Genomic DNA, 13,884 nt, shown 5'->3' on the forward strand with positions numbered 1-13,884 from the left:
GATCATGAGATGCAGTAGGACATACCAGGTGGGGAGAGATAGAGATTCAGACTGGGACAAGCTCCTGCACTCACCACCTGCGGGGGGCACCACCTGGTCCAGCAGCTTCATACTGGTGCGCTTCCAGATTTTCTTAATTATTGCTCTCAGCTCTTCGTTGGCTTGCTCCAGGTTACCTGCAGGGTGCAAATCGTCAGAGACAGGGATTCAGCAGACCCTGCAGAGGAGCAATTTCATGTCTGGCATGGCAATCTTAGGAGGTAAACACCACAGCTTTTTCAGTAGTGGAAAGTTTTGGGCTAAGAGATGCTTTCACCATTGCTAAAGCCCCCTCACAGCAAGAGGTCTTCTTCCTAAATATGTATAGTCATCTTGAGGTAGGAAGGTGACAGTGTTACTGACTGTGACAGTGTGCAAAAGCCAGAAACAACAGAACCATAGTGCTACTTCATTCCAATCTCATCTAACACTTAAATTTTTAATTGAGATCTAGTGAAGGTTGAATATGATGAGAGGAGAGGGCAGTTGATGGGAAACTACAGCTTGGGGAACACAAATAATTGCCAGTAAAGATGCACCTAAAAATCTGAAGGCCTGTGCCTGATTGCAGCACTTAACAAGAATTACCTGTTGCAATCCTTGCCTCCCAGCAGATACCAAGTTCTTCACATGGTGCAAACAGTTTGCCTTGGAGAGTCTGCACAGTGCTCTGACAAGGAACTTCAGGCATGTGCAAAGTTTTCACTATTCAACTTAGAGGACTGTCCCAGGAAATTTGTGTTTATTCTCTGAAGAACAGCAAAGGCTATAAGAAGCCTTTTATGTACCTGTCTGAACTTAGACTTTACATGTTCCTCCAAGGGGTTCTCAGCTAAATGAGACATTAATCAAGCCACACTACTCTTCTGAGAGTGAGTGAAGCAGGTTCGATTTATATCCTTTCCCTCTAGGTAACCATTTCCTCCCAGGTTATTCACCTTCAATTTTATTTCTTGATTTATGTACATTCAAACCCCTTATAATTGAAGGTCTCTTGTCTCTCTAGGTAGTACGGAACCACAATCATATCCTCCTAAAGGTGCTGTTCCTGCAGCTTTTCTTATTGCTCCTCAGCGTTAAGGCTCGGTATACTGCACAGGGGTCTGTGTGGCAGTAGCTCTTAATAGGATGCAGTGAAGACAGGGACACTGAGTAGCTTGCTGAGGATGACATAGGAGGACAGCATCAAAGGCAGAAGTCTGACTCAGGATGGCTGATTCCAAACTCCTGGCCTAACTAACCACTTAGAAGATCTTGCTAAGGCAAGAAAGCAAGCAATTTGAGGCTTTAGGTGGTTTCCCAAGAGTACAATGGCAATGACTTTGAGAGTTTGAGGCAAAGACAGACAAGAAAATTGAGTCCTTTTTGGGTCTTTGTTTCATAAAACACAAGACGCCCTACAGGGATTGTGGTTGGCTTTTTCTTCAGGAGAGCCTCTTTGGCTACAGGCAAACTTTGTTTAGCACAGTATTCATGACCTTAATATGTTGTTTTGATTTTACCATGGGTTTTTTGCTCAGTTGTCAGTATAATCCTGGTACGGTAAGCTGGGGTTCTGCTGGTCTCTACCTTCCCATGCCTGAAATGTAGCCACTCCTGAAACAGAGGTGTTCAGCTGTGAATCACAGACCTACACACTCTTATAGAGTGTCTCGTTAATACGTGAAGCCAGGTTTTGACTCAGAACCAATAACTTTCATTTCAGCAGGTGACAGAGTACAAAAGAGCGGACAAGCTGAGCACAAAACCTTGTCTGCTTTCGCAAACTACACCTGCTGGTCTATGCAAAGCTGTTAGCCCCTTTGCTTCTCATCTGTCTTTAGGCCTACAGCATCACTGTCACTACAGCATGATGTTAACTCATGCTGATGGAAGCACCTGAGGAGTTTTAGGGAGGTGAGACCCTTGAGTTCAACCTCTTTTGCCTCCCTTGGATTGGAAGATCAGTGGCAACAGCAGTCAAAAAGTGGCCCAGGTCTGCAGCTAATTTGTACAAGGGAAGATTTTTTTGCCCTTTTTCCTTCCTGTGGTTGCTGTATGAGCAGACATGGATCTAAAACTTAACTTTGAGACCACTGTAAAAAAAACATGATCAATAATCTGAGATGGTAACATGGGAAGCACCAGCTTTCTAGGGAATGGTGAACACTGTTTTCTCCCTAGAAGATATTCCTCCAAACATCTTTACATTGTTTTTTGTACCACGTGCTGCATGTGAGTAACTGGGATCATTTACACAGGATGTTCTTATTGTTGTATTCCAGCTCAGCACACGTTAGTGTTAGCGTCACTCAGCTACCTTCGTACCTTTGCAGTCAGCAAGATTCTTACCTTCTGTCTTGATCCTCAGTGCTGTTCTGACCAATGCAAAGAGAGTGGCATTGAACATGACAGTCCCATCACTGTTCAGTGGCATATTCATGGAAACAAGGCGCTGCGGAGTAAGGAGAAAGAGAACAATCACACTGCCAACAGACTGAAGAACGCTCTTCCGTATGCCCTCATGCTCTCCAGACTCACCACCCCTCTTATGTGAGCATCCATGGCCTGTGGATTTAATTACACAATTACAAAAGTATTTGTCACATCCACCAATGGTCCCAGCCATGGAGTTTTTGCCCTGGGGTCCCTCTCTCATTGCTAGATACTCTGTTTCCTTTGGTGTGGCTATCACTTTCTAACCTTCCTTTTCCCCACTAGCCAGTGAGGATTTGCCCACAGTGTATTTCACAGAGATTTGCTCCAGTCCCCAAACTATTTGGCTTTTAAAAGACACCTTGTTTACTTATGAGGAGCAAACTGATTCCTTCACTTGCACAGCAAGTGCACTTGCAAAGCTGCCTGCACTAAAGCTGTGCCTGGTTCAAATGAATATAAACAGAGAGCAAGAATCTTTCTTTCAGGTGACAGGCTTGAAAGAAAGGGAATTAGCCAAACCTGAAGACTGTTCTGCTTTATCCAACTATTCCCTGTCTCCCTTTAAAACAAGGCTGTGGCTGCCCTGCAGTAATTCTGTAAAGCCATGTAGGACAGAGAGTGAGTGCCGAGTACTGTTGCAGCTGCAGGATGAATTTTAGTGAGACTGACAACATATGTCTGAGGCAGATGTAGCAGAGTCACCAGATCTTCCATCTCTGAGGAGGTAAGAGACATCAGGGAGTTGGTTTGAATGCATGCTTTCAGAGGTTGATTTTGTTTGAGCTGTTTCTTCTGCCACTTTCAAGCAACAGGCCTGGTTCAATACCAAACTGGAGGAAAGGGTGTCATTCCCCATCGCTACTACTGCAATCACAGTCACGGGGGTTTGAACCAGATCGAGACAACAAACAGCTACTTGATAGCAGATTGAAAGGGGTTGGAAATAGACCACAGAAGTCACATATTTCCGTGTACAGGCCCCAGGCTTTGTATTTTGCTCTGACACTAATATAAAGAACAATTGCAAGTGTCACATATGAACTCTGGGACTTGCAAGGAGATGAGCAAAGATCTTCAAGTAAAGGTTATAAACATGTCATTATTCACTAGAGAGAGTCCTTTTTCAGAGATGGAGTCTTGCAACTAAAGAAACACGTGATTTTCACAGAAAATCTGTCCTTGCCCTTCATGCATCTCTGAGACCATGCTCTCTGTGCTGTTTAATATCTCAGTTATTTAAGCAAGAATGAGACACAACACTAGGTTTTCGGTGCACTGCTTAGTCAAAAGGAAAATCTCAGAGATATTTTTACTTGCCCTGTTATTTCTGTCTGCCCTGATCTGTCTTGGGATGTGTGTTTGATACCACAAACATGTGTGGTTGATTCAGTGCTTGATATTTGAGAGCCGTGGTTAGCATGAATGCTCCCTCTTAGCTAGAGAGGGCTGGCAGTGTGCTGATGTCTCCGATTAGCAGAAAACCTGTCTGCTGGTGACCCTCCAGCCCAGACGGGCAGTAGACTGGGAGGCACCTAGGTTGAGCAGCAGGGTTAGCTATAAAAATGCCGCCACAGGCTATTTAGCTGCTGTGCCTCCCAGCCTTCCCCAAGCTGCTGCATGCCTTACTTTGCAAGCCACCCGGTGAGGGCAGAGCTTCCCAAAGCCCAGGGGTGGCTGAATCCGTCGGAGCAGCGTCACCACGTCCAGGTGTTTGATCCGTCCCCTAAAGAAGAAAGCACAGTGAGGGTCTCATCCTTACCATGGGGTGAGCTGCTGATCCGCCTGCAGTGCGGATGCAGCTAGGAGTATCACTAGATCTTTTCAGCTCCACACTGCCACTCCTTTAGCTTGGGCATAGCTTAAAGTATTATATCAGGCTTCTTGCAGTGTGCATTCCTTAGGATTTGCCCAGCACTTGTATAACTCCTGCTAGTACAGAAAACCCAGCTGTCAGTCATACATGAGTCAGTACTTGCAAGAATGGACTTCAGTGTTTTGAATGCTGCAGTTTCTTAGTGCATGAACAGGCAATTTGGGGTTGTCCTGCTACCACTGACCTGATCAAAATCTATGGCTGCTTATTTACTTGTTGGTCTTAGGGCTATAGCAGGCACAGAGACACACAGGATCTCTTTTTTTCTGGTGCTTTACCTCCCATATAAATAGTTCCAAGCCACTCTCTTTTGATACTTGTTTATGCTTTGGGCTGTCACTGGAGATAGTGCAAACCAAAGTGCTAAACTTCCTCCACAGAAGCAGTTGGGTTTCTTTTAAGTTCTGTAAATGGCATCTCAAAAGAAGAATTCTCCCATGGAGGGAGAAGAGCAACCAGGGCCAGAGGTGGGGCTTCAAGCCTGGGACATGGATGGGAAAGAGGGAAAAAAAAGATTCCCATTTATAGATGTGAAGGAGCAGGATGTCATCTGGACTGAGCAGCTATCTATTATATGGCTTCAGTCCCTGCAGTTTTGCCTTCAAACAAGCACAAATAGCAGCATCTGTTTTGTTAGCAAACACTATGTTTATTAGAATTCTGTGCTTATCCCCTATCCATATTAAAAGTCTCTCTGGGAAGTCACCATGGATGGGAAGAAGGGTTTCAATTCATGTATCACCCTGATAATGTGACATGGCCTCACATATTGCAGAACCTGAGCCCAAATTTATCTTGACACTATGTTCCTAAAGAGATCTGCTTTTAGTTCACGCCAAGATCTCTTTTACAGTTTTCACATAATGAAAGGGGCTTTGCAATTACAATTGTCAACTGTACTGTAATGCCACAGGGATCTAAATGCACTTTAAGCCTAAGCATGTGTTAAACAGAGCATATAATACTGAATGTCAGTTAAGCCCTCATGTGAGTTGTTCTTGTGTAACTTTAAATCCCTGCAAGTCTGCTGATGTGAATAACCCCACAATGTACCGCAGCCATGTGAAGATACAGGTTGTGATGGGCCTATATGACAAAATGGAGATTTGAGCACAGCAGCTCTACTGTGAGTAGGAAGTCAAATAGAAGAGTCACAGCTCAATATCCCAAACACATACAACAATAACCCCACCCTCTGATCTCCTCTGATCAGTCTCCTGCTGCCCCATCCCTCTATATGTCCTCCTTCCCTCTCCATCTCCCCCTGACTGAAAGTGAAGCAGTGTCCTGCCAGGTAACACTGACATTTCTGTGTGTATCCTTGCACACCTGGCTTATGGAGTCGCCAGCAATACCCTAAGGAGGTACCTGTTTTAGGATTCTTTTCAGAAAAAGAAGTGTTCCTGCAGGAGGAACATGGCACTTACTGCACCGGGTCTAGAGAACAGAAAACAATGGGCCTGTTCTCCTGAGGAGTTCTGATATCCAGGCTGGGTTACTTACTTGGCTTCAGGGTCATACTCTGCCCAGATCCTTTTAAACTCATCGAGGTGGTGTGGTCCTAGAATGGACCAGTCCCGTGTCAGGTAATCAAAGTTATCCATTATAACAGCTACAAAAAGATTGATGATCTGCAAACAAGGACAGAGATGACTTTATGGATGAGACAGGTACCAAACAGTAGACTTTACTGTGTTCTCCATTTAAGGGCTATGTTTGGACTCATAAAACTAGGAAGCCATTGTGGGTGGGTTCTCTGTTCCCCCATATACCAGCCCCTCAGTTTAAATGGGAAGATCCCAGACGTGGGATATCCTCAGCTGGTCACATTTTTCTCTTCCCTACTAAATGGATGAGGCCCAAATTTGCTGAATGCTTGGACATGGTGTGATGGCTTTTTGTTTAGCAGAACGGGGTAGTGGTGCGAGAACCTGGGATTTACCCTCTGAAGGCAGTGGGGCTGAGATAAAAGCCCTTTCTTCTGGCCCAAGACCAGAACTATTCAAATGTTGCTGCTGTTCACTGGGAGAGTTTTGCGCACTGATGCCAGCTGCAGAGCATGTGCTGTCGCTCTGAGCAATGCTGCATTGCCAACATGGAGCAGATGCAAGTGGGATATGTGTATTCTCACAGTCATTGCTGCTGGCAGGGGAGGAAAAACCTGCTCAGCAGCCAGAAGGAAGGTAGGAGGGAAGGTGGGAAGTGTGGCTGAGGCGTTGCTAGCCTCAGCACGGCCCACAACACGCTAATTTGGTTTTCTCATTGAGGAGGAGGGGGGAAGATCCTTTGCCATGCACAAAGGATTTGGTTTGGAAGCAGAGCATCCCACTGAGTGGGAGGGAGGCAGGAATGGCAGAGACCAAGGGGGGTGTTGTCACTTAAAGGGTGGGAAAGACCCCACAGGGAAATTTTCCCTCGTTGAGATCATTCTTCTACTGTGCACAGTCTGACAGAGGACAGGTTTCAGTTGCTGGAGCAGACTCACCAGGAAGGCACAGAGCATGTAGAAGCTGATGAAATAGAAGACGGCAAAGCTGCTGCCACAGGAGTGATCGGCTTCAGTGGAGTTGGCTGGCTCTGACTCTGGGTCACACTTCTTATCTGGGAGACATGCCAGCATGATTTCCTGCCAGGCCTCTCCGGTGGCACACCTGGGCACAGCAAAGGGCAAGAGAAGACAGCAGTGACCTTCAACGTGAGAGGGACTGGCACATTAAGCAATCTGCTCCCGCTCCCATGAATATTAATGGGAATTTTGCTACTGAGGTCAATTAAGAACAAGTTGGGCTGATGGCTGGGCTTTGACATACACTGGCATACCCTATTTTTGGCTTTGTTGCCATTATCTGTGTGTCGTTTCTAAATGGCTTTGGCCAGTCTGGGTATGGGGCTGTTTTGCTTCAACCAGCCAGAGTCATTGAGATGTGTGTGACATGTCTATAGATTACATGAAAAATACCCCTGAAAACGAGGAGACGGTGATGAATTTGTGCCATTTCCCCACCCTGTCAGCACCCTTCCCTGACCCCGGCACACCTGGCCACAGCTGGTGCAGATTAATGTGTTAAGCTGAGCAGGGCAGGGCCATGCCAAAGCATGAGTGGGAGTTCATGTCCGTTTCCCTGCTAAAATAAGCTGGAAGTCATACTGGCTGGATTAGAATGAAAGGAGAAGTTTGTGATGCATATCAACATTTGATAGCACTGAAAACTGGCTTCTTTCCAAGGAGGAGGACTTGCTGCCCTCCCAGCACTGAGTGCTGGCCAGTGTACGGGGCTTAAGGGGCTGGTCCTGTCATCTGACATAGCTCCTACTCCTCTGCTGAGGGACAGCATGTTGCTACTCACCTCATGAGCATGACACAGTAGAAGGAGATAAGCTGTGCCCAAGAGCAGAGGAATCACGCTCCCAGGCTGACACAACCCAGAGCTGTCAAACACCCACCTGAAAAGCAGCAGCACTGCCTGGGGGAAGGTCTGGAAGTTGTTGTTGCGGTTGATTTCTGTGGTATCGTTCAGCGCAATTTTACCAAACACCTGGCAGAAAGCAGAGGTCTTTAGAGATTAGCCCTGCAAAACCCCCCAAACCTCTTGTCACTTGCAGCTCCTGGCCCAACCCTGGCCCTGACATGTACAGAATCTGCCCTTCTCTTAGAAAAACCATTTCCACAGGTCTTTCATATTTGATGCTGCTCCCCTTGCTTGTGCTTTATTGCTGGAAAAGCACTCATTTTGTAACAAGAGGCATCTTTTGTTAAAAAAAGACATCTTCGTTTCATACACTACGAATACGTGATATGGGGCCTTGTTTTAACAGGTGGAGAGGGTCCAGATGAAAGAAATCAGTAACAAAGAAGAAAAAGTTTATGTCTTCACCAGGAGGAAATGACAGGAAAAGACGAGCAGCTCTGTGGGGTGCCCTGGATCTCCCCAGAACAGTGTAACGTACATTGCCTTGGATCTGGAGATCATCCTGCCTGCCTGTCTAGTAGCCTCCCTTGTTTCACATCACCCTCTCTTCCCCAGAATGCAGCAGTGTGAAGACGGTACCTAGATTTGCCCAGGAAAGGATGGATTACAGCTTCCTTCCATGCCCAACCAACCTGCACCAACAACTACTTGATCCAGCCGCAGCACGAAGTCTGCAGCCACGAGGAAACCTTTTTAGGAGCCTGCCCTCAGGTGTGAGGTTCTCAGTGCAGGGCAGTTTCAGGCTTCTTTGGAAAAGTCTTACATAGCTTTGATACTTTTGGGCACCAGGACTGAGGGCTTAACAAGCCCTGCTTGGCAGAAAGGTCTCTGCATAGCATAGTCAGTCAGGACTGTTTATTCCCCAACAATAGCAACGCGACAGAGATCTCAAGGATTGAGAGCTGTAATCTTGTAGCTGAAACAAGCAGCAGGAACAGAGCAGCTCTGAGAGAACATGGAGCTCCTTTTCCAGCAAATGTCACCGATAATTAACACCCCAAGAGAAACAATGACATGGAGAGAATCAGGGACAATGGTGGGGACGCCACAGCAGATGGGAGGGAGGGTTCGTACATGGCATGTTTTCTGCAGGGGTTCCTCATGGATGTGTGGGCCTTCCCCTGCCCCAGCTGCACCAAGGAGGAGCAGGAGGACAGTTTGAATGCTCAGAGGCTGTTTGAGCTGAGGCAGCCCATATTTTTCATTTCAGGCAAGTGAACTTCCCATGCTAGAAGTCCGATTTTCCTTTTGACCCTGCAGCTTACCCCATACACAAGGCACTGGTGGCAGCTGCTACAAGCACTTTGCATTAGGCACCTATGAGAAGCTGTAGGTAGAAGTTCCTCTTCCATGGCCTCTCCAGTCTGTGCATCCTGGGCCATGATATGAGTGGCTTAATCCATCAGCATCAATTTGGATTTTTCCATTTGAGCACATTAGGTAGCAAAGCTTGAAAGTTGTTAATGCTTCAAGTCAGGGCAGCAGCTGAGATAAAGTGATAGGTCTCCTTTATATGGGAAATCCTTATATTTTCATCAGAGCTAGTACATCTAGTCTTCCAAGGTAGCTGCTTAATGGAGTGAGGAAGGATTTTCCTTCCTACGTGTCCCTATATGTGAGGAAACTCTGTGTGTCAGCAGGTTCAAGAGAGCAGCACACAGAATGTCTGAGTTGCCATTTGGACAAAAAAGTGATGATAACAGGTCTGTGGGCTCTAAGCAAAGAGGGAAGATGAGAAAAGTGGTTTTCTCATTGGAAGACAGGAGGGGAGGAAGCGATCTAGTAATCTAGATCAATGTGAAAGACAGATGTACTATCCTAGGCTGCCGAGATGATTTAAACAGAGGCTTGAACATAAGCCAGGCGTTAAATAGACAACTCAGAACTATCTGACAGAAAAGGGAATAGAATTACAGAATAAAATGTCTAGCCCTGGCAGGGCCCTCATCATTGTAGACCCTATCTCCATGGGTGCTTTGAATCTATTTTTAATGCTTTGTGTAGCTGCGTAACACTAGTGTGATACTCTAAGGTGAGTTCCTGTATAGCATAGGTAATCCTATATGATCTTGGGCATTTGAGTTTGGTAGGTATTGAAGGCAAAATCAGCAAGTTTGCAGTATGTAGACTAGTAGACTAAATGACATCTGTAATGACTAGGGGCAATTGAGGTAACCTGGTATAATTCAACAAAAGACTAGTTTTATTTTTCAAACTGGGTCAAGGTAATGGAGTCTATGAAAATACGTAATTATAATAACAGGAAACAAATTAAAGCAGGGTCACAGAGGGCAGATGAATTCTGTTACAGATTCTGTTGGCATTGTGAAACCAAGAAGCCTGTCATGTCTGAAGACCTCTGGAAGCGATTATGCCATGCCTTTCTGTGCTTTGGTCTCTGGTCCCAGATGGCTGACTTGTCCGAGATCTTTGATTAACACTGAAGGGGAAAGTGAAGCTTACTTTGAAAAGCAGCACAGCAAATGAGGCTGGCGCTGTCACAGACTGTGCCTGTATCACATGCTTTCTTCAATGGTCTGTATGCAGCCACAGTTCCTTGGCAGGTGAATGCTCATCCCAGTTCTTCTTGCCCATGTTCTTTTTTGCGAAGTGAATAAGGTATTGTACTGATGTAGCTTTCTGCAGAACTGGCACAAACACATAGTGTCGGTTTGTTTGGTCTGACCCTCTGTTTACCTTCACGGGTGTAAATCGAAAGCTGCTCTTTACAACTCAGTGGAAGTTACATCAGTGAGAAAATGATGCAAGAGAAAATTTGGGTTTGTTCAGTGCAGCATGGCCATAAGCCCACTGAAACAACTATTTTGAACCAATGAGCAGTAAATCTCCTTTGCCACCACTGCTGTGTAGTCCTTTGAAACTGTGGAGGGCAGTCGTGGTCCTTTTACTGTTTGCATATTGCATTCTACCATTAAATGGGTCTTCTTTTTTTCCCCAAAATGGAGTGTGTTCTGCTCCTGTTGGAAGTACATAGGCAGGCAATGTTTTCCAAGCAAGGTTACCTGCCATCATACCTTACTGGGTGAAAACATCCTTGCAAGCCCCTACAAACACACACTGACCTAGTTATAAGTCAGTTCTCAAAACTCTTTTAACTGAAGACGATAGACACAATTTAGCATCACTTACCTGCATCCCGATCACGGCGTAGATGAAGAACAGCATCACTATTAAAAGAGCCACATAGGGGAGAGCCTAGAAATGAAAAAAAAAAGAAAGAAAAAGGAAAAGAGAGAGAACACTGTGTCTCCACCGAGCCCGGCATACTGGAGCCTGGTCCATGCTCCTGGCTTTGGGAAACTGAGCAGAAGCTGTAATTTGGCCAAGTAGCCACTAGATAGCTCCCCAAGCCCACATTTCCTTGCCCTTGCCTCTGAGGCAGGCTCTGACTCTTTCCTCTCGTCATGATGCAGCCCTGCTACCTTCAAGTCAGTCCTGCCCTTGACGGAGTAAGGAAGGAGGGAAAACCTGTGTCTACAGCTGCTTACCAATAGGAAAAAACTATCACAACCTGTATTATTCTGGCACTAATGGCAATGTGTTTTTTAATGGATCTAGTCTGGTGAAACAACACAACAGCTGCCAAGATTCGAATTCAAGGCTTCCACTACAATGGGTGGTACCATCCGAAGCATGTAAAGCAGCAACAGCTTTGTTCCCTGTTCAGTGTTAGGTGTCTCTGATGCTCTGCGATTCACTAAGTGTCTGTGATCAGGTGCTGACGAGGAAATGCAGAGCCCTGATATGCACAGCTGCCTCATAAGGAAGTGGCCGGCACAACTAGCAAAGTGTTGAGTGCTGTCTGTTTCCTCTGTCTGCCGCTAGCAGGAATCAAGGGCACAGCTTGGGACCTCACAGGCTCAGGGTTTGGAGGAGGAATTTTCTACTCTGTTGCCTTTGAAATATATAGTGCTCAGACCAGAGATTTCCAGACTTTACTTCAGAGGCAATGGGCAGACACATTCATCCTTAAAATGTGAGTGAAGTCCCTGATCAGGATTTTCAACACCCCATGTCACGAAGTATAAAAAGTCTACAACATTATTATTTTTAAAATATTCACACATTTTAAGTTGATGCCTAAATTCAACAGGGCTAAATCCTATAGGAAGAATCGGCAGAATTGTCACTGTCCACTATAGAGATTTGACTAAAATCTGCAGAAATAATCTCAAAGAGAGCTGAATATTAAAATGGCAAAAATTCAGCTCTTGAAAGAATGTCACACTGAGGCTCAAGAGCAGATTCTTCTGTGTTTTATGGGATCTGACAAGTCTGTATGGTTACCCCACAATGCAGTGGAGATACACCAGCTCAGAACTGGGCTCCAAACATTCTGTGGTCCAGATAGGACAGGAGGTGCATAATGTTATCAGTCAGCCTGTCTTTCAAATGGGGATGGGAAAAGCGTCCTCTCCTGGCCCTCTGGGCCTCCCCTTTCTTTCTATGTTCTGCTCTGCCTATCCTCTCCGCTGTTGCACCTTCCTACTCATCTCTACCCCTTATTCCCCACAGCTCCTTCAGCTCCACACCTCCCATATTCCACTCTCCTTGCTCTGTCCTTCTCTGACTCCATCCTTCCTTGGCTACCACTTTGTCCTTGTGATTCCCACGGCCTTGCCTTGCCCTCAGCACCCCTCTTACTTCCTACTCCTCCCACCCGCCTGCGTGAGCCCTGTCGCTATCTCTGCAGGAGGAAACCCCGCTGAGCATCTTCCCACCACCCGCTCCTCTGACCGGTGCCCGAACTTGTAAGCACTGTGCGCCACTCATGGGGCACGTGGTAGTTCCAATGGGATGTGAACTCCAGCATCAGTTCATTGCTTATTAGGCTGCCCTGTGTGAGCAGACGCTTCCTGGAAGCATGTGAGGACACAGAGAAGAGCTTGTGCCAGAAAGAGTCTGCAGGGATCCCAGATTTTGACAGTGGGAGTGGCTGAGTAAAGAGCTCTGCACAGTGGCTATTCATAGCTACCAAAGGAGCCTCCCAGTAGTTGCAAGAGGAGGAGCTCTGGGCAGAGAATACCATGTTATAAATGGCTAAAAGCTTCCAATGGAAAAGGCACTTCCTTGCAGTGCTTAGTCTTCCCCCCTCCCTGCTGTGGAAGATGCCTCCCTTGATACTTTCTCCCATCACCCTGCAACCCTGCCTAAAAGCAACTCTCCAATCAAAGAGGTCTGGAGGTCATTGGAGGGAAGTACCAGGAACTCCCTTTCCCATCCATCTCATCCTCTCCAGCCAAGGGCTGTGGCAAGCTGAGCTCAGAATAAGAGTGAGCTATTGCTAAAGAGGTTGGAGGGGCACAGGGGCAAGGGGAGGAGAAGAAGGAACTGGAAAGTGTGACTCTCTCCCCTGCATGAGGGATGGTTCAGCTGTGCCAAGGGAATATTCCTATGCATGCAGACAAAACGGTTCCCACTGGAGCTGCTCAAATAATAACCTGGAAGTTAGCAACCGTGTAAGCAATGGAAAAACTCATTTGTAGTATAGATATGTCAGAAAAATGCTGTGCCATATTAGATCCTCTGGCAGTCAAGGAATGTGCAAAATGAGAGTCCTTTGCATGAGCCTTGTGGTCTGGCTACCAAGACCACCTGAGAGCTGCAGTGGAAAAGGTCCAGACTGATCCCTGGTGTACAGGTGCTACTTCTGCTGATAGAGACAGAAGTCATGCCGATCCACAGCACTGCACACTTTGGTCCCAGCTTGTGTTGCAGTTGGTTAGGTTTAAGTTTTAAAATGTGGATCAGCTACTTTCCCATTTGAGTCAATACAAATGCTATCAATCATTTAAAGGCTCAGTCTGAGGGATATATGGTTGCTGTTTCAAGACTTATGTGTTGCACGTTACTCTTTCATGCTTTTATCCAGTGGTGTGTCCTGCATCTTTTCTCATATTTTGACCACCATTTGCATTCCTATACTATCTTTCCCTGATGCTTTCTTCGGACCTGCCCCAGCTATCATCCAGGTTGTGCTGGCCCAGTAAATTCAGGGCAAGTACTTGTAAAATGAAAGAATATGCTATATTTAACCTGTAACTACCATTTTTCTATACATAG

General features: G+C 46.1%; 1 protein-coding gene across 1 annotated transcript in view; it reads right to left on the reverse strand.

Annotated features, from left to right (window-relative positions):
* The window catches only part of CACNA1C (calcium voltage-gated channel subunit alpha1 C), a 484,424-nt gene that overhangs the window by 19,892 nt on the left and 450,648 nt on the right, over positions 1–13,884 (reverse strand). Inside the window, exons 35-41 of the mRNA XM_061364015.1 lie at positions 10,951–11,016; positions 7,775–7,866; positions 6,816–6,981; positions 5,834–5,961; positions 4,084–4,180; positions 2,371–2,473; positions 75–176 (exon numbers count right to left, since the gene is read on the reverse strand). Of these exons, the coding sequence (XP_061219999.1) occupies positions 75–176; positions 2,371–2,473; positions 4,084–4,180; positions 5,834–5,961; positions 6,816–6,981; positions 7,775–7,866; positions 10,951–11,016 (754 nt within the window). The remainder of the gene's footprint in view (positions 1–74; positions 177–2,370; positions 2,474–4,083; positions 4,181–5,833; positions 5,962–6,815; positions 6,982–7,774; positions 7,867–10,950; positions 11,017–13,884) is intronic.

Source organism: Neopsephotus bourkii, unplaced genomic scaffold, assembly GCF_033783945.1.
Source record: "Neopsephotus bourkii isolate Nb327-2 ecotype Australia unplaced genomic scaffold, CSIRO-AGI_Nbou_v1 NB_1183, whole genome shotgun sequence".
Taxonomy (NCBI): domain Eukaryota; kingdom Metazoa; phylum Chordata; class Aves; order Psittaciformes; family Psittacidae; genus Neopsephotus; species Neopsephotus bourkii.